General features: G+C 48.8%; 1 protein-coding gene across 1 annotated transcript in view; it reads right to left on the reverse strand.

The window, feature by feature from the left end:
* The window catches only part of notch1 (notch 1 receptor), a 58,076-nt gene that overhangs the window by 21,675 nt on the left and 14,501 nt on the right, over window positions 1-21,900 (reverse strand). Inside the window, 8 exon segments of the mRNA NM_001097288.1 lie at window positions 662-775; window positions 1,732-1,845; window positions 2,024-2,209; window positions 2,290-2,445; window positions 2,554-2,787; window positions 3,985-4,107; window positions 9,898-10,230; window positions 10,313-10,581. Of these exon segments, the coding sequence (NP_001090757.1) occupies window positions 662-775; window positions 1,732-1,845; window positions 2,024-2,209; window positions 2,290-2,445; window positions 2,554-2,787; window positions 3,985-4,107; window positions 9,898-10,230; window positions 10,313-10,581 (1,529 nt within the window).

The raw sequence follows: 21,900 nt of genomic DNA on the forward strand, positions 1-21,900 counted from the left end.
AGGAAGGGGTAAACCCGATCATAGGGCACAGACCATGAATAATTGGACGTCTGGACCCTATGGTGGACCCCATGCCCGCTCAGTACTTACAGCTTGCACCTGCTCCATCCTCCTCATCCTCACATCGAGCAAACACAATAGTTCCAGAGGGTGAGATGAGAATGGAGGGAGGAGGGGTTGGATTTAAGGAGGACAAAGTGGAGCACTGACTACGGGTAATGGACATAACAGCTTTTCATGGCTGGCTGGCACCCACAGAAGCCTGATTGGAGTTTTTCAGCGCTAATCTCTGTGGAAGGCGAAGCTCACAATGGGGCCCATTGTCTCCCCAGCAAGGCTCATGTCATCGTTTCACTGAGCCTACTGCTTGCATTTCACTCTGAGCAATCACCAATAAAAAAAGAAAATTCCATGGCCGCTTCCCGCGTTTTTAACCCCCCCCCCCCCCCCTTGTGGCTCTGGAGAAATAAAAGGATAAGTGGACAAAAAAAAAGCAAGGGGAGAGGGGGCTGTGGGATATATTAAAGGCCAGTAAGAAGCAGCAGCACGTTATGGCTTAGACTGAGGTCTCCATAGTGGAATTGTAGCGTTTAGATACCCCCTGCGCTGATGTTACGGGGCACATTGGGCAAACACAGCTAAGAGACCACAACGGCATTACCTTCTGTACATTGGCAGGTGTAGGAATTGGGGCCGTCCAGGCATTTGGCACCGTTTTTGCACGGGGTGCTGGCACATTCGTCCACGTCGTGTTGGCAGAGGTTCCCGTTGAAGCCTAGAAAGAGACGAGCCGGAGATAAGTGTCATTAGTCTTTCGCTCTACCAGTAAGCGACTGGCAAAGGAAGATGGGATGGAGATCTAAACATTGTTTTAGGAATCTGGCAATGCCAGGGTAACCTGTTGGCATAAATGTTTTTCAAGCCCTGCCCTAATTGTTACCCTAGGGAACATTAAGGTGGCCATACACAGGCTTATTCTGGTCCTATAGACCAATTCGGCAGCATATTTGCCGTGTATGGGCACGAACGATGGCGACATCTGGCCTGAAATTGGGCGTATCTCAATCGGGCATGTTTGATTTTTCCGCCGGATCGGGTACCCAAACCACGGCGCCTACACCCACCGTTTCAATTCAATGGTCCAAACAACAGAACTAGCCTGATATCACCTACCTGTAGATGGGCATATCAGGAGAAGATCTGCTCGCTTGGTGAGGTCGCCAAGCGAGCAGATCTTACCGTGTTTGGTCAACTTTAGAGTCATTAGGGACATGAATCTAGAACCAGAGATAGCCTCAGTTCCTCCCTTTCCAAAATTCCACCCGTCATGGCAGCCCTTTGCTACCCCCCGCCATGTTGTTCCCCTTGGCCTTTCCATTAGGGGGGCTGAAATTAAGATTCCTTGGTAGGCAGTGGGAAAGAAGCCCCTTTGTCGCAGGATTTTCCAAGCACAAGAGCGTCAGCTCTGCATTCTGTACAAAGGAGCAGCTGCCCATCTGTTGGCTTGATCTGTGCCAAGGTGCCTACCTAAGCCTAGATCAAAGCCTGCCAATTGCAGAACCCAAGGAGTGAAATTTCACTTTTACCCGGGTAAACACTGTGGCCCCTTAGAAATAAACAGGAGTTTTTAGAAAATAATAGCTTCTGCCCCAAAGCAAACCTTCCTTCAGCTTAATGGTTCTTCTTGCCCAAAAACTGCCCCCGGGCGAGGATGACGTGCTGCCCCCTTACCTGTGGGACACTCGCAGTGGAACTCGTTGATTTTATCCACGCACTTGCCGTTATGTAGGCACGGATTGCTGGCACATTCGTCTATGTTGGTCTCACAGTAAAGCCCTTCGTAACCTGCAAAAGGAAACAGATCAGTTATAGACATAGGGACTTAAAGCAACAGTAACGCCAAAAAATGAAAGTGTATAAAAGTAATTGCAATATAATGTACTGTTGCTCTTTACTGGTCCAACTGGGATGTGTTTGCCGCAGAAAGGCTAATATGGTTTCTATATACAAAGCTGTTACACACCTGGCATGCATATACACTGGAACTCTCCGATCTGGTCCAGGCACGTGGCGTCATTTTGGCACGGGTTGGAGAGACATTCATTGACGTCGATCTCGCAGCGGGGTCCGGCGTACCCCTGAGGGCAGTTGCACTGGAAAGAGCCCAGGGTGTTGGTACATCTTCCGCCATGCTCGCACGGATTGGCACCTATGGGGGGGATGAATAGAGTTATTGGATCTGCCACGTGGAGCTTCAGCGCTTTGGGGCAATATAGGGGAGGAGCTTACCTAGAGAGCACTCATCCACGTCATTGTTGCAAGCCGGGCCGGTGTACCCCGGTGGGCAGGTACAGATGGCCTTCCCGTTGACTGGGTTGGTGTCACAGTTGGAGCCCTCGTTGCAGGGGTTGCTGATACAGGCATTATCCAGGTGGCAAAGGAGACCTGAAACCCAATTGAGAGAGATTTAGGCACCTCTTGCCATAGGAGAACCACTCCGGATGGGCCACCGGTTCCTTGAGCAGGTCCTGGTTACAGTCACTATAGTTTTACCTGTCCGGCCATGGGGGCACTCGCAGAAGAAGGAGGCCACGCGGTCGTGACAGGTGGCGCCACTGTGGCAGGCAGCGTTGGCGCAGTCGTCGATGTTCTCGCTGCAGTCCTCTCCGGTCCATCCGTTGACGCAGACGCAGTTGTAGCCGCCGTAGGTGTTGTGGCAGGTCCCCCCGTTTTGGCAAGCGTTTGGCATCAGTTGGCACTCGTCCACATCTTCTGTGCAGTACTGGCCTAAAGGTGAGGGTTGCGGATGGTTTAGTATTATATATATAATATAGTGAAAAAAAGTACCCCCTATGGTAAAATAAGGATATTATAAGTCACTGAGAAGATTCTTATAATATATAGTGAATAAAGTGCCCCCTATTGTAAAATATAAGGATATTATAAGTCACAGAGGAGTTCCTTATAATATATAGCGAATAAAGTGCCCCCTATTGTAACATATAGGGATATTATAAGCCCCCGAGGGGTTCCTTATAATATATAGTGAATAAAGTACCCCCTATTGTAACACATAGGGATATTATAAGCCCCCGAGGAGTTCCTTATAATATATAGTGAATAAAGTACCCCCTATTGTAACATATAGGGATATTATAAGCCCCCGAGGAGTTCCTTATAATATATAGTGAATAAAGTACCCCCTATTGTAAAATATAAGGATATTATAAGTCACCGAGGAGTTCCTTATAATATATAGTGAATAAAGTACCCCCTATTGTAAAATATAAGGATATTATAAGTCACCGAGGAGTTCCATGACCATATAAAAGCACAAAGCAGAGTCATGGAACTCCTTGGTGACTTCTAATATCCTCATATTTTACAACAGGGGGTACTTTATTTATTATAATATACACGTTTAGTGAGTCATGTGACTGAAATGACATCACTAAGCACCGTTTATAAGGATATAATTGACAGTTTGGGGCCACAGAGCACTGGTAGGATAGAAATATATATATATACATGTTCTAAACGAATCATTTGCTGACGTTTCAATTTCAGCCCCCAAACTGGATTAGCGGAGGGAGGCCGAGGCCTTTGCTAGCACTGGAATCCTGACGCATGGCTGCCCCTCGTGTATGTGCCTTTTCCATGGGACCCGTGTTCCCCCTGCCTGAGCCCTTGGCATCCCACTATACCAGCTTGTTTTTGTTCTGCATGACTGGCAAATGGCTTAGAGAAAAGAAAGCAAAAAGAAAAAGGGGGGAGGAGGTGGATAAATTTGACAGGAGATTTAGCTTTGCTGTGAAAATTCCTCCGTTGGACCCCAGCGTAGGCTTAAAGAGACAGTGTACCTAAATGTAATCTTTTTTGCAAGGTGTAGTTACCCTTTAAAATAAACTTTTACCATTAAGCTGGCAGAAACAAAGCAACTGGTCTTTAAAGGCGAGCTTCCCCTTTAAACAACACCCCGCTTACCCGTCCAGTCTGGTGGGCACTGGCAGTTGTATGTGTTGACTCCATCGACGCAGGTCCCGCCATTGCGGCAGTTGTTGCTAGGGCAGTCGTCTATGTTCTCTTCACAGTTCTGTCCGCTAAAGCCTGTGGGGAATAACACAAGGCAGGTTGGCAAGGTCTCAATTAAATCCAGTTCCTGCTTGTGGGCTGAGCCCCACCACCTAATATAATATAATATATACACACACACACAAGGTTGCTGCAGCCTGATTGGTTTCTTGGCCAGCCATGTGCCCCCGCAGGTTAATAGAAAGTATATCCACAGCGGATCTATTCACTAGCAAGATTGGGATCTGTCAAGATCCGGTTCCCGGGTTAATAATACCCGCCTGGGTGATTGAATTACCCCCAGTCCTACCTCTCCCTGCCGCCAACAAAATACCCACGTCCGGGGTATAATAGCGGCTTCATTTCCCGCATTCTCGGCACACAAAAGACGGCAAAGTGCTCCCTGTGAATTGGTTACATTAGGGGGCACATGTCGGCCCGGCCTATTGAGGCTAATTGCACGGGGCAGTTGCGGGGAGGGGTATATGGGGCAGCTATAAAAGCCCAATCTCCCAGGAATGCTCTGAGGCTGCCGCCAGTCGGCTGGAGAGAAGCAAGTCCACAAGCCCAGCCTGAGGCGGGTTACTCATTAACCGGCGGATTACCTGCCCACGCGAGGGTATTACAGGCTCCTACTGCCTCCTGCGGAATGTACATTTGTCTAAAAGCTGCCACTTTTGTTTTCATCTATGGCCGATACAGAGCCGCCCAGGGATTGGCTAGGGGCTGCATTAAGCAGGCAAAACTGACAGTTGGTGCTAAGCTCAAAACCTTGGGTTCTATTCAGCGCTGGGAAGTTACAGGTAGGGGCCCTGCATTCTGACATGGGAACCATATTGTTGGGGCCCCCTATACAGGGTGTTGCTGCCTGGCAAGCCGGGGGCTCCAGGGCTGGGTGGGCAAATTGTGCCCGGCTCTGTCTGACTTAATGCTGCCTGTTCACCTGTATCCCTGTCCCACTGGTCCCCAGCATTTCATGGCACAGTCTGACCCCCAAACATTTCATGGCACAGTCTGACCCCCCAAACATTTCACGGCACAGTCTGACCCCCCAAACATTTCATGGCACAGTCTGACCCCCCAAGCATTTCACGGCACAATCTGACCCCCAAACATTTCACGGCACAGTCTGACCCCCCAAACATTTCACGGCACAGTCTGACCCCCCAAACATTTCATGGCACAGTCTGACCCCCCAAGCATTTCACGGCACAATCTGACCCCCAAACATTTCATGGCACAGTCTGACCCCCCAAGCATTTCACGGCACAATCTGACCCCCAAACATTTCACGGCACAGTCTGACCCCCCAAACATTTCATGGCACAGTCTGACCCCCCAAGCATTTCACGGCACAATCTGACCCCCAAACATTTCATGGCACAGTCTGACCCCCAAACATTTCACGGCACAGTCTGACCCCCCAAACATTTCATGGCACAGTCTGACCCCCAAACATTTCATGGCACAGTCTGACCCCCCAAACATTTCATGGCACAGTCTGACCCCCCAAGCATTTCATGGCACAATCTGACCCCCAAACATTTCACGGCACAGTCTGACCCCCCAAACATTTCACGGCACAGTCTGGCCCCCCAAACATTTCATGGCACAGTTTGGCCCCCAAGCATTTCATGGCACCCCCCGGCCCCCATGCTTTTCTATAACACCCCGCAGCCCCCATGCTTTTCCATAACACCCCGTGGCCCCCATGCTTTTCCATAACACCCCGCGGCCCCCATGCTTTTCCATAACACCCCGTGGCCCCCATGCTTTTCCATAACACCCCGTGGCCCCCATGCTTTTCCATAACACCCCGCAGCCCCCATGCTTTACCATAACACCCCGCGGCCCCCATGCTTTTCCATAACACCCCGTGGCCCCCGCGCTTTTCCATAACACCCCGCGGCCCCCATGCTTTTCCATAACACCCTGTGGCCCCCATGCTTTACCATAACACCACATGGCCCCCATGCTTTACCATAACACCCCATGGCCCCCATGCTTTATCATAACACCCCGTGGCCCCCACACTATTCATGACACACTCTGACTAGTACTCCAGAGAAAGGGGGGAAGCCTTTCCCTCGCACACACACTGCTTCCTGTCATGCTTTGCAACTTCATATTTCAACCTACATCCAAACCAGGAAAGGGGACAAACAGCCAAGCACACTGCTGCCCCACACCCCGAGCAGTATGGCAGCTCCCCCACACCCATGTGCTGCATCACAGCGAGAGTCATTACTCATTCCCACATGACAAAGTGACAGTGTGACAGTCAAACCCCCCCCCGGCCCCATTCACTCAGGGGCAGAAACGTGAGCCGCGCGTATTTACCCAACAACAAACAAGGCCAGTCAATCTGCAGGGCGCCAGGTGTTATTTTTTGAAACTGCTGGCACCGCCGCGTCCAGATCACTTATCTGCCTAACTGGTTTCAACCGCACACGGGCGAATGTAAATAGGGCAAGGGACAAGCCCGGGGGCTAGCAGCATGGCTAGTGACTATAAACAGGGGCCCCTGCATGTAGCAGAGAAATGGTGGGCTGGGGGGGGGGGGCAATAAAACCCCACAGGAAGTAGAAATATCGTTCTCCTTTCCTGGGTGTATTTCCCCCTTGTGATTATTATAGATCCCTTTGCAAGGAGGGACTTTTCTTAAGGTCCAGATTTGGATACAGAAAACAATGGGGAGCTGTGTGCCATTGTTACCGGCCAATCAGAAAGGAGAATACTCCCACGCCAGTTATTATTTACAGAAACAATCCCTGCAGGAACTGGTTATAAACAAAAGAAGTTTGTTTGTGTGATACTGTGGCCACTAGAGGGCACTGCGATATTGGAGTCTTTACGTGCAAGCTGTATGGCAGCTCCGGCTCATAGTACAGCAATGAAAACATGTATTTCTGGGTCTCATTATAGGGGGACGGAGGGGAATGCGTTATCCTTGCACTGCTCACTTCCTCCCCGGGCGACCAATCTGCTTTTTGCCCTCTCCCAAACGCGTGCGGGCTGCAATTAAAGGGCCCACGCAGCGGGCAGGGTAGGTAAACTCATAAAAGGCGGCGGCGGCTCTTTGCAAGGGGCCGTCAGCGAGGTTAATGTTTGACTGATTTTACACTTTTTATGGCCGGAGTATAAAGATAGGTGGAAAAATGCAGTCGAGGCAAAAGCCGAAGAGGGGGGGCAGTTGTAAAAACATGGAATTGTGATTATAATATTCCACCTGCCTCGGAGACAAGCACTCTAATCTTAAGCGGTTGCTAGGTGCCGCCAATATAGCAACGCTTATGACACCAATGAATGAGATATAAACGATATGGCAGCTCCCACCAACATAGCTACCCGGGTCTGGCCCTGTACCATGTGTAGGAGAAAAGAAGCCACATGGGGGGGGGGGTATATAACCGCGCCAATAGCGTGGAAGAAGCTCATTTCTAACTCCTGAGGTGAAAGGGAAGAGCAGCTTCCGTTTTGTACAGAGTCAGAACTTCCTGTTCTAAAACTGTCATTTTTGTCTCTTAAAGTCACGATGGCCGCCTTCTCAGAATGAAATATTACCTTGAAACCCCTTTCCGCTCACAGCGTTGGCGTTTTCGCTAAACCGGCCCTTTTTTTTTTCCCCGGAGCCAGCAAGCAAACGTGCAAGGACAACCCAGCCTTACGATTGTACCCAATTGCCCCAGAGGGGTAGCTATTGGCTGCTGGGGGGGCATCACGGCTAGGCTTACAGTGATTGGTTGGTCAATAGAGCCAGTCATTTAAAAAAAGGACAAACTCACTGGGGCTCATTTAAAATGACTGGGCAAATTTGCACCTCGGGTAGATACCCATAGCAACCAATCACAAGACTTATGTATAAATCACTGATTGGTTGCTATAGGTTACAAATTTGCCCAATGTTTAGAAATGAGCCCCAATGACTCCTTTGGCCCCCATGTTCCACCCCCACGTCCCACTTAAGGATTCGGTGCTCTCAGGAATTCTGCACAGAGAGGCATTTCCATTCACACGGGGCAAAAGTTCACAAGTGAATGGGCACATCCTACTATTGTGGGGAAGGCTCGGTATGGAATTGTTGCTTTAATAAACAGGAGACTTCCTGGGAAAGCACAGGAACTCGTACACAGAGCTGACAGTCAGCAGATCTGGGCTGTGCCAAAACACAAACACTATGGCACCTCCTACCCATATGTATAAATACAAATATAAAGAGAAGGAATGTTCTGGGCACACAATAAGCTGTACCCCCATACTGTACTGTCTAAGGGAAACACTATGGCACCCCCTACCCATATGTATAAATACAAATATACAGAGAGGGAATGTTCTGGGCACACAATAAGCTGTACCCCCATACTGTACTGTCTAAGGGAAACACTATGGCACCTCCTACCCATATGTATAAATACAAATATAAAGAGAAGGAATGTTCTGGGCACACAATAAGCTGTACCCCCATACTGTACTGTCTAAGGGAAACACTATGGCACCCCCTACCCATATGTATAAATACAAATATACAGAGAGGGAATGTTCTGGGCACACAATAAGCTGTACCCCCATACTGTACTGTCTAAGGGAAACACTATGGCACCTCCCTCCCATATGTATAAATACAAATATACAGAGAAGGAATGTTCTGGGCACACAATAAGCTGTACCCCCATACTGTACTGTCTAAGGGAAACACTATGGCACCCCCTACCCATATGTATAAATACAAATATACAGAGAAGGAATGTTCTGGGCACACAATAAGCTGTACCCCCATACTGTACTGTCTAAGGGAAACACTATGGCACCCCCTACCCATATGTATAAATACAAATATACAGAGAGGGAATGTTCTGGGCACACAATAAGCTGTACCCCCATACTGTACTGTCTAAGGGAAACACTATGGCACCCCCTACCCATATGTATAAATACAAATATACAGAGAAGGAATGCTCTGGGCACACAATAAGCTGTACCCCCATACTGTACTGTCTAAGGGAAACACTATGGCACCTCCCTCCCATATGTATAAATACAAATATACAGAGAAGGAATGTTCTGGGCACACAATAAACTGTACCCCCATACTGTACTGTATAAGGGAAACACTATGGCACCTCCTACCCATATGTATAAATACAAATATACAGAGAAGGTATGTTCTGGGCAAACAATAAGCTGTACCCCCATACTGTACTGTCTAAGGGAAACACTATGGCACCCCCTACCCATATGTATAAATACAAATATACAGAGAAGGAATGTTCTGGGCAAACAATAAGCTGTACCCCCATACTGTACTGTCTAAGGGAAACACTATGGCACCCCCTACCCATATGTATAAATACAAATATACAGAGAAGGAATGTTCTGGGCAAACAATAAGCTGTACCCCCATACTGTACTGTCTAAGGGAAACACTATGGCACCCCCTACCCATATGTATAAATACAAATATACAGAGAAGGAATGTTCTGGGCAAACAATAAGCTGTACCCCCATACTGTACTGTCTAAGGGAAACACTATGGCACCTCCCTCCCATATGTATAAATACAAATATACAGAGAAGGAATGTTCTGGGCACACAATAAGCTGTACCCCCATACTGTACTGTCTAAGGGAAACACTATGGCACCTCCTACCCATATGTATAAATACAAATATACAGAGAAGGAATGTTCTGGGCACACAACAAGCTGTACCCCCATACTGTACTGTCTAAGGGAAACACTATGGCACCCCCTACCCATATGTATAAATACAAATATACAGAGAAGGAATGTTCTGGGCACACAATAAGCTGTACCCCCATACTAAGTACCTGGAAGACAAGTGCACTCATAGGAGGTGTCGTCGGTCTGCCGGCAGGTCCCCCCATTCAGGCACGGCGACGGGTTGCAGGGGACATACGGTTCCTCGCAGTTCCTCCCAGTGAAGCGGTTCTGGCAGTTGCAGCGGTACGACCCAAACTCATTAAGGCACTGCCCGCCGTTCCGGCAGGGATTCTGGCTGCACTCGTTAATGTCCTGCTTGCAGGTGGCGCCGTGGAACCCAGAGGGGCACTTGCAGATATACTGGGTCTCGAAGGGCAAACACTTGCCGCCATTGGCACAGGGATTGGAGGCACAGGGATCTGCCTGCTGGCACGAGTCACCTGGAATGGGAAATGGCAGTTAGACCCACAGGGGGCAGAAAGTGACCGAACGGAAACAAACAGGGCAAATGGGTTTACATACCCGTCCATCCCGGGGGGCATCTGCATCTGTAATCGCTCACGCTGCTCAGAAGCTCGCAGGTTCCCCCGTTGCGGCACGGGTTGTTGACGCAGGCGTTATCCACGGGGGTCAGGCACACCTTGTCGGTGAAGCCCACGGGGCAGTGGCAGGTAAAGTCGATGGCGTTTCCCAGCAGCACCGGCTCACAGGTCCCAAAGTTCATACACTGGTTCTTCAGGGCGCAGGGATTGGGGTACTGGCACCGCTCCCCGAAATACGAACTGCTGCATCTGGCAAAGGAACAGCGAGGGGCGGGGTGAGCCGGGGGCAGGGGTGGGGCATAATGGGGTCACAGAAAACTTGGGGGTCCAAAAACTGCCGCTTGTGTGAAAAGAGGAAACAACCGATTGTATCACTTTCTCACGTCAACACAACGTTATTGTGTAACTTCAGCCAAACTTCCTACAACTACACTCCCAGCAGCGTCTGTCTGCGCCTAGGCCTCTGCGCTGGGTATTAAAGGGCAACTGCACCAAACTGTCACCGTGTCTGTCCCTTTCCCTTCCCTGCACTGCTGGTTCTGACTCCTGATACAACTCCCCAATATCCATTCATTCCTCATTCTCACTGGGTTTATAGTTATGTGTAACTGTCACTGTGTCTGTCCCTTTCCCTTCCCTGCACTGCTGGTTCTGACTCCTGATACAACTCCCCAATATCCATTCATCCCTCATTCTCACTGGGTTTATAGTTATGTGTAACTGTCACTGTGTCTGTCCCTTTCCCTTCCCTGCACTGCTGGTTCTGACTCCTGATACAACTCCCCAATATCCATTCATTCCTCATTCTCACTGGGTTTATAGTTATGTGTAACTGTCACTGTGTCTGTCCCTTTCCCTTCCCTGCACTGCTGGTTCTGACTCCTGATACAACTCCCCAATATCCATTCATTCCTCATTCTCACTGGGTTTATAGTTATGTGTAACTGTCACTGTGTCTGTCCCTTTCCCTTCCCTGCACTGCTGGTTCTGACTCCTGATACAACTCCCCAATATCCATTCATTCCTCATTCTCACTGGGTTTATAGTTATGTGTAACTGTCACTGTGTCTGTCCCTTTCCCTTCCCTGCACTGCTGGTTCTGACTCCTGATACAACTCCCCAATATCCATTCATTCCTCATTCTCACTGGGTTTATAGTTATGTGTAACTGTCACTGTGTCTGTCCCTTTCCCTTCCCTGCACTGCTGGTTCTGACTCCTGATACAACTCCCCAATACCCATTCATTCCTCATTCTCACTGGGTTTATAGTTATGTGTAACTGTCACTGTGTCTGTCCCTTTCCCTTCCCTGCACTGCTGGTTCTGACTCCTGATACAACTCCCCAATACCCATTCATTCCTCATTCTCACTGGGTTTATAGTTATGTGTAACTGTCACTGTGTCTGTCCCTTTCCCTTCCCTTCCCTGCTGGTTCTGACTCCTGATACAACTCCCCAATACCCATTCACCTTGGGTTACTCCCAGTGGCCGCACCTGGATGAATAAGTTCAGTTCTATTGGGCTGGCATGCTCTGGGCATTCCTTTACATTACACCCAATGAGACACGCACAGTCACGGCATAAGCCCTTAATATAAAGCATGAGCTCAATGTACAGAGCATGAAATTGCTTCCCAGCAGCCCAAAGAGCTTTAACCTCTCGGGGGCACTGGAATAATTGGCAACGGCCTGTCCCGGGATTACCACTTGCTCCCAAGCCCTTTCCCTAGCGGAGGGTCAGCCATAAATTAGAGAGATTAGAGGAGATCTCTGGGAGTATGTCGCTCTCTGGCAGCGCCGCCAAATAAATGAAGGTTTGGGATCACTGCTTCTGAATCTTCCCAAACACTAAAGTCAACAGAGCAAAAAACTAAATAAACAATGTGCGCCCCCCCCACCCCTAGGCAATTACCTGGGTGCTGCCTCCTTGGGACCTGCCCGCCAACATTCTGCAGGGCATTCCTGCACCCACATACCTGTTCCGCTTTCACTTATTATTATCCTTTATTTATATAGCAGCAACGTGTTCTGCAGAGCTGTAATGTACGGTCTAAGGGAAACACTATGGCACCTCCCTCCCATATGTATAAATACAAATATACAGAGAAGGAATGTTCTGGGCACACAATAAGCTGTACCCCCATACTGTACTGTCTAAGGGAAACACTATGGCACCCCCTACCCATATGTATAAATACAAATATACAGAGAAGGGAATGTTCTGGGCACACAATAAGCTGTACCCCCATACTGTACTGTCTAAGGGAAACACTATGGCACCTCCCTCCCATATGTATAAATACAAATATACAGAGAAGGAATGTTCTGGGCACACAATAAGCTGTACCCCCATACTGTACTGTCTAAGGGAAACACTATGGCACCCCCTACCCATATGTATAAATACAAATATACAGAGAAGGAATGTTCTGGGCACACAATAAGCTGTACCCCCATACTGTACTGTCTAAGGGAAACACTATGGCACCCCCTACCCATATGTATAAATACAAATATACAGAGAAGGAATGTTCTGGGCACACAATAAGCTGTACCCCCATACTGTACTGTCTAAGGGAAACACTATGGCACCCCCTACCCATATGTATAAATACAAATATACAGAGAAGGAATGTTCTGGGCACACAATAAGCTGTACCCCCATACTGTACTGTCTAAGGGAAACACTATGGCACCTCCCTCCCATATGTATAAATACAAATATACAGAGAAGGAATGTTCTGGGCACACAATAAGCTGTACCCCCATACTGTACTGTCTAAGGGAAACACTATGGCACCTCCCTCCCATATGTATAAATACAAATATACAGAGAAGGAATGCTCTGGGCACACAATAAGCTGTACCCTCGGGTAGAAGATAATAAGAGAAAACCCAATTTATAATATACAATATTTTTCTCTTTCAGATGGAGAGAAGAGAGAGAGAAATGTACCATTATTTTATGGAACATTCCAGAAGAGGCTGTTGCAATGTGGGGAATGTACCTGTGTGCGTGGGGAGGGGGGCCAGAGAGTCGCACATCACTAGACACAATTAGACAAACCCAACAGATCAGGAGACATCAGAGGGAAGTCCAGGCTCAGCCCACCATCTGCCAGGACAAGCCAAGATGTTCCAGCCAGTTGGTTTGAGGCTGGGCTGCTATTGCCCCGGGGTGGGGGGGGCTGTTTAGGGAGTTGCCATAAGCTTCTCTGGGATATTAGGGACTCACAAAGCTGGGAAAAATAGACAAAAGGGAGAGACTGACATCTGGGGTCGAGTCCCTTTGTGAGCACATCAAGGAAACTCTGGTGACAACTGCCCCATCTGTTAGCCAAGAAGTCCTGGGGTTTTTGTTAGTTTGGATTTCACTCCAAGGGGCCTCACACCTACCTACTGTCTCCTAATGGAACGGCCCACAGGAAACAGCGGTGCCATATTCCTCCCCTTGGCCAGGGGCTCCTACTGTCCCACCCAACTGTGAACAACTGGCCCCACATATTGTATCTGATCATTCCCTGTATATATGTTTATACGTATGGTGGGAGCTGCCATATTCTCTTAGACAGTACAGTATGGGGGTACAGCTTATTGTGTGCCCAGAACATTCCTTCTCTGTATATTTGTATTTATACATATGAGTAGGGGGTGCCATAGTGTTTCCCTTAGACAGTACAGTATGGGGGTACAGCTTATTGTGTGCCCAGAACATTCCTTCTCTGTATATTTGTATTTATACATATGGGTAAGAGGTGCCATAGTGTTTCCCTTACACAGTACAGTATGGGGGTACAGCTTATTGTGTGCCCAGAACATTCCCTCTCTGTATATTTGTATTTATACATATGGGTAGGGGGTGCCATAGTGTTTCCCTTAGACAGTACAGTATGGGGGTACAGCTTATTGTGTGCCCAGAACATTCCTTCTCTGTATATTTGTATTTATACATATGGGAGGGAGGTGCCATAGTGTTTCCCTTAGACAGTACAGTATGGGGGTACAGCTTGTGTGCCCAGAACATTCCTTCTCTGTATATTTGTATTTATACATATGGGAGGGAGGTGCCATAGTGTTTCCCTTAGACAGTACAGTATGGGGGTACAGCTTATTGTGTGCCCAGAACATTCCTTCTCTGTATATTTGTATTTATACATATGGGAGGGAGGTGCCATAGTGTTTCCCTTAGACAGTACAGTATGGGGGTACAGCTTATTGTGTGCCCAGAACATTCCCTCTCTGTATATTTGTATTTATACATATGGGTAGGGGGTGCCATAGTGTTTCCCTTAGACAGTACAGTATGGGGGTACAGCTTATTGTGTGCCCAGAACATTCCCTCTCTGTATATTTGTATTTATACATATGGGTAGGGGGTGCCATAGTGTTTCCCTTAGACAGTACAGTATGGGGGTACAGCTTATTGTGTGCCCAGAACATTCCTTCTCTGTATATTTGTATTTATACGTATGGGAGGCGCTTTATCTGTATGACACCGTGCCCCACTCTCTGGCTCCTGGTTGCTGTGGTTGGGCCGGGGGGGGGTTGTTAGAAATCAGTGACATTGGGAGTTAATGAGAGCACACTATCAGGGCTCAGAGAGAGTGAATAGGAGAGCGCCAGAATTAATCAGGGCATCTGCTTGCGGCACAAAGGCGCTGGAAGGAGCAGGTGTGCATAGTAATGAGGGGATGGCAGCTGGTCGGTGGGACCGGCAGTCAGGGAGCTGCAGGAGTTGAGGTGGGGCCTGATTTTAGGAGCCTGCTGCTCCGCCACAAAAGGGGCCATTGTTCCCATCTCCATAGTCTCTGATGAGCAGTGAAGGCATGCCAGGCTGGGCCATTCATGTGGAAAGCCCACCAGTAGCCGCTCGGGCGCTTTCACAGCCGCCGCTAATGAACGAGAGAAGTTTGCCACTGGCACAAGTTAGTAGCCCGTTTGGCCTGCTAAGGGCCAGGCTTTCTGCCAACATCGCTAATAGGGATAAAGGGAGGCTGGTGGGTTATATCTAGAATAGAAAGTGGTAACTTTACCCCCCCAATTCCTTTGGAGCACGGAATGTTCATGCCCACAGCCTGTGCCATAGGGGTACCTTCGTTTAAACCTTAATTAGGAACATTAATTGGCCTTAGGGACCTTAGATTGTAAGCTCACTGGGGCAGGGGCTGATGGGAATGGGATAGGGACCTTAGATTGTAAGCTCACTGGGGCAGGGGCTGATGGGAATGGGATAGGGACCTTAGATTGTAAGCTCACTGGGGCAGGGGCTGATGGGAATGGGATAGGGACCTTAGATTGTAAGCTCACTGGGGCAGGGACTGATGGGAATGTGATAGGGACCTTAGATTGTAAGCTCACTGGGGCAGGGGCTGATGGGAATGGGATAGGGACCTTAGATTGTAAGCTCACTGGGGCAGGGACTGATGGGAATGTGATAGGGACCTTAGATTGTAAGCTCACTGGGGCAGGGACTGATGGGAATGTGATAGGGACCTTAGATTGTAAGCTCACTGGGGCAGGGACTGATGGGAATGTGATAGGGACCTTAGATTGTAAGCTCACTGGGGCAGGGACTGATGGGAATGTGATAGGGACCTAAGATTGTAAGCTCACTGGGGCAGGGACTGATGGGAATGTGATAGGGACCTTAGATTGTAAGCTCACTGGGGCAGGGACTGATGGGAATGGGATAGGGACCTTAGATTGTAAGCTCACTGGGGCAGGGGCTGATGGGAATGGGATAGGGACCTTAGATTGTAAGCTCACTGGGGCAGGGACTGATGGGAATGGGATAGGGACCTTAGATTGTAAGCTCACTGGGGCAGGGGCTGATGGGAATGGGATAGGGACCTTAGATTGTAAGCTCACTGGGGCAGGGGCTGATGGGAATGGGATAGGGACCTTAGATTGTAAGCTCACTGGGGCAGGGGCTGATGGGAATGGGATAGGGACCTTAGATTGTAAGCTCACTGGGGCAGGGGCTGATGGGAATGGGATAGGGACCTTAGATTGTAAGCTCCATTGGGGCAGGGACTGATGGGAATGGGATAGGGACCTTAGATTGTAAGCTCACTGGGGCAGGGGCTGATGGGAATGGGATAGGGACCTTAGATTGTAAGCTCACTGGGGCAGGGGCTGATGGGAATGGGATAGGGACCTTAGATTGTAAGCTCACTGGGGCAGGGGCTGATGGGAATGGGATAGGGACCTTAGATTGTAAGCTCACTGGGGCAGGGGCTGATGGGAATGGGATAGGGACCTTAGATTGTAAGCTCACTGGGGCAGGGGCTGATGGGAATGGGATAGGGACCTTAGATTGTAAGCTCACTGGGGCAGGGACTGATGGGAATGGGATAGGGACCTTAGATTGTAAGCTCACTGGGGCAGGGGCTGATGGGAATGGGATAGGGACCTTAGATTGTAAGCTCACTGGGGCAGGGACTGATGGGAATGTGATAGGGACCTTAGATTGTAAGCTCCCTGGGGCAGGGGCTGATGGGAATGGGATAGGGACCTTAGATTGTAAGCTCCCTGGGGCAGGGACTGATGGGAATGGGATAGGGACCTTAGATTGTAAGCTCACTGGGGCAGGGGCTGATGGGAATGGGATAGGGACCTTAGATTGTAAGCTCACTGGGGCAGGGGCTGATGGGAATGGGATAGGGACCTTAGATTGTAAGCTCACTGGGGCAGGGACTGATGGGAATGGGATAGGGACCTTAGATTGTAAGCTCACTGGGGCAGGGGCTGATGGGAATGGGATAGGGACCTTAGATTGTAAGCTCACTGGGGCAGGGACTGATGGGAATGGGATAGGGACCTTAGATTGTAAGCTCACTGGGGCAGGGACTGATGGGAATGTGATAGGAACCTTAGATTGTAAGCTCACTGGGGCAGGGACTGATGGGAATGGGATAGGGACCTTAGAGTGTAAACTCACTGGGGCAGGGGCTGATGGGAATGGGATAGGGACCTTAGATTGTAAGCTCACTGGGGCAGGGACTGATGGGAATGGGATAGGGACCTTAGATTGTAAGCTCACTGGGGCAGGGACTGATGTATAAGCAGGGTTCAAAAAAACCCACCGACCCAGGCCCTTTCCCTGCCAGGAACCCTTGGCGCTCCAACCTACTCCCGACTGCAGTAGAAGGGAGGCGGTGCAACCTGGGAGGGCGGAGTCTAGCGGTCACTGAAGAGTTCACTAGTGGGACGGGGGGCCCCAAAGGTGGAATTACCGGGGGGCCCTGGACACTCCAGCCTACACATTATACAAGAGCTCCAGTCTGTATAAATAAAGCAGAATGTGACTCAGCTCATTGGCCGGCGTAGGGAGTGCCACTGGGGGGGGGAGAAAATAAGAAACTTTCTCAATTATTTTTAGACACAAATGGCAAACAATCCGTGTTGCTCGCGGGAGTAAAGAAACAGAAGGAACGGGTACATTGTGTCACAGTCGCAACAACATGTGTAAATAGTTCTATTGTCCGACGCGTTTCGCGCGGTTAATGGATACAACTCTATACAAGTCCTATAGGCCTTCTGCCCTTAGAGATATGTGCCTATGAGGGGCAACAGTTTAATGCATCCCTATTCCGTTGGGCTCATTTTATATGGTTCCATTCCGGGGAGTCGACATGGCAGCTTCCTTACGAAATAGCTGAACCAAGTGGCTTTCTCAAAGACCATATTGCCTGACGCGTTTTATGGATACAAAGCCTATATGGCCCTAGAGATATGTGCCTATGAGGTGCAACAGTTTAATGCATCCCTGTTCCGTTGGGTTCATTTTATATGGTTCCATTCCGGGGAGTCGACATGGCAGCTTCCTTACGAAATAGCTGAACCAAGTGGCTTTCTCAAAGACCATATTGCCTGACGCGTTTTATGGATACAAGTCCTATATGGCCCTAGAGATGTGTGCCTATGAGGTGCAACAGTATAATGCATCCCCGTTCCATTGGGTTCATTTTATATGGTTCCATTCTGGGGAGTCGACATGGCAGCTTCCTTATGAAATAACTGAACCGAGTGCCTTCATACAAGTCCTATATGGCCTTCTGCCCTTAGAGATGTGTGCCTATGAGGTGCAACAGTTTAATGCATCCCCGTTCCATTGGGTTCATTTTATATGGTTCCATTCTGGGGAGTCGACATGGCAGCTTCCTTATGAAATAACTGAACCGAGTGCCTTCATACAAGTCCTATATGGCCTTCTGCCCTTAGAGAGATGTGCCTATGAGGTGCAACAGTTTAATGCATCCCTGTTCCGTTGGTCTCATTTTATATGGTTCCATTCCGGGGAGTCAACATGGCAGCTTCCTTATGAAATAACTGAACCGAGTGCCTTCATACAAGTCCTATATGGCCTTCTGCCCTTAGAGAGATGTGCCTATGAGGTGCAACAGTTTAATGCATCCCTGTTCCGTTGGTCTCATTTTATATGGTTCCATTCTGGGGAGTCAACATGGCAGCTTCCTTATGAAATAACTGAACCATAGAGAGATCTATCCTTCTGGCACGGCCTCTACAGCCAACGTGCCCCCTCGCTGCTAGACAGCCCGGCCGCGCCAAGGCCCGGAGGATCCGATTGCATATCTGGGGCGCCAGCGGCCGCCGGGCAGAGACGTGCCCGCTATTATTTACTTGTTTCTCAGGATTCACAGACATGTGTCAAAAGGGCCACGGCCTGCCGACACATTCCTGCACTTTCCTACATTGCGCTGCTCACTTTCTGGACTGGAGATTTACTATGATATTTAAAGGGAAAGTACAGATGTTCTATTTAGATTGTGCAGCCTCTTTAGCTTCCTATTAATATAAAGCGGAGGCAATTTATTCGGCACAGGAAACCTTATTTATAGGGTAGACTTACATTTATGTTTATAAATGGCGGCAGCCATTTGCTTTTCAAAATGGCAGAACACGCGCATAGCTTTATAAGGGGATAAAACCGCTCTTCATCATGGGGGTAGGCCTTGTTATGTTCAGAAGAATAGGCCCACTAACACATCTAACATTTTTTAAAGCCGTAATTGCTCATTATAAGATCCCTTTAAGTGTATTACTTTGCACCACTCACTTCCTGTCTGAAAATTCACTATGCTATTTAAAGGGAAACTATAGATTTTATACTTAGACCACACAGCCTCTTTATCTTCCTGTTAATATAAAGCAAAGCCCATTTATTCGACACAGGAGAGCCTTATTTATTGGCGTACTTACATTTATGCTTATATATGGCGGCGGCCATTTGCTTTTCAAAATGGTGGAACGCTTACATAGCTTTACAAAGGGAATAAAGCCACTCTTCTTCATTAGGGGTAGGCGTGGTTCTACCCAGAAGTAAAGGCCCACTAACTAGTATTTACTAAAGCCGTAAGTGCTCATTATAAGATCCCTTTTAGTGTATTACTTTGCACCGCTCACTTCCTGGTCTGAAAATTTAAAGGGTAACTATAGATTTTATACTTAGACCGCACAGCCTCTTTATCTTCCTATTATTATAAAGCAAAGCCCATTTATTCGACACAGGAGAGCCTTATTTATTGGCGTACTTACATTTATGTTTAAGAATGGACGTGGCCATTTGCATTTCCAAAATGGCGGAACGCTTACATAGCTTTACAAAGGGAATAAAGCCGCTCTTCTTCATTAGGGGTAGACATGATTCTACTTAGAAGTAAAGACCCACTAACTAGTATTTACTAAAGCCAAAATAGCTCATTACAAGTATCCCTTTAAGTGCCCCCCTTTATACACAGGTAACAGCCGAGTGTTTCTGCTGCCCCGGCATATTTAAAGGGTCGCACCTCAGTGCGGGGCCGGGCGCTTGTGAAATGTGGAGACGCATTCCCTAAATTTTCATCTATACGTTAAATACACAGAGAGCGGGGGCTGTGTGTCCCCGGGCCCCCCCCCCGGCAGCAGCAGGCCCCCGCTACCTTTCACAAAATTCTTTGCTTATTAAATAGCGCCCAGGAGCCAAGGTTGAAAAAAAAAAAAAAAAAGGATTTTTAAAGAGACGGCGTCCCCTGTTGATAACAATGGCTGACAGGTTGCGCCGACAAAGTTGCGCTACTTAGAAGGTGAGGCCCTATCATTAGGCCATCTGCTTCGGCTAATTGATGCCCCTGTGCTATAAACATAATATTGGCGGCAGCCCCCCAAAGTGTGGCTCATCTTTCCCTTTAGCCATATTCCCCCTGTTGGCAGATGTTTCCCACTGACCTTATTACCCCCCCACCCCCCCACCCCCCCTGGCTATTTCCAATTCAAAAGTTTGGGGACTTTCCGCATTCTAAGGGACCATCTGGCATCTCTGACAACAATGGAGGGGGTATATAAAGGCTGAATACACGCGCTTAATCAATACACACACTTCCCTAAGCTGCCGGCTCCCACGAGCAGGGGCCCCGGACTGGATTTCCCATGGGCACAAGAGAAATTCCCCCAATGGGTGGGCCGGCCCCCAGAAAGGCAGAAGGAGACATGATTTGTCTTTAGAATCAACCAATGAGGGCTCTGTTAACATGTGACTAGTTGTTGCTGAACTAGCCTCCCGGAGAGGAGATTGTTCCCTAGGCAGGAATAAATCAGATGTGCATTCCCCCGGCGCTGACGGCTAAATGATCATAATATAATGATTAGCTCTGCGGCGCAGCAGGAGGCCAGGAGCAGCCACCCCCTACTGAGCCTGTACCATTATACACCGGCCTCCGGAGTCAGGATATTGATCCAATCGTATACAGAGAGTTACACACACAGATACCAGAACCTACTGTAGCTTAATCTCTATATCTAATCACCAGGTACTAGCTGGCAGAGGATTCTGGGAGATGTAGTTCAGCCCCAGCTGTGGACACAAATCTAATGAACTGGTACTAGCTGGCAGAGGATTCTGGGAGATGTAGTTCAGCCCCAGCTGTGGACAAAAATCTAATGAACTGGTACTAGCTGGCAGAGGATTCTGGGAGAGGATTGTGGGAGATATAGTTCTGCCCCAGCTGTGGACACAAATATAATGACCTGGTACTTGCTGGCAGAGACTTCTAGGAGATGTAGTGCTGGCAGAGGATTCTGGGAGATGTAGTTCAGCCCCAGCTGTGGACACAAATCTAATGACCTGGTACTAGCTGGCAGAGGATTCTGGGGGATGTAGTTCAGCCCCAGCTGTGGACAGAAATCTAATGACCAGGTGCTGGCAGAGGATTCTGGGGGATGTAGCTCAGCCCCAGCTGTGGACAGAAATCTAATGACCAGGTGCTGGCAGAGGATTCTGGGGGATGTAGCTCAGCCCCAGCTGTGGACAGAAATCTAATGACCAGGTGCTGGCAGAGGATTCTGGGGGATGTAGTTCAGCCCCAGCTGTGGACAGAAATCGAATGACCAGGTGCTGGCAGAGGATTCTGGGGGATGTAGTTCAGCCCCAGCTGTGGACAGAAATCTAATGACCAGGTACTAGCTGGCAGAGGATTCTGGGGGATGTAGCTCAGCCCCAGCTGTGGATAGAAATCTAATGACCAGGTGCTGGCAGAGGATTCTGGGGGATGTAGTTCAGCCCCAGCTGTG

This window comes from Xenopus tropicalis, chromosome 8, assembly GCF_000004195.4.
Source record: "Xenopus tropicalis strain Nigerian chromosome 8, UCB_Xtro_10.0, whole genome shotgun sequence".
Taxonomy (NCBI): Eukaryota; Metazoa; Chordata; class Amphibia; order Anura; family Pipidae; genus Xenopus; species Xenopus tropicalis.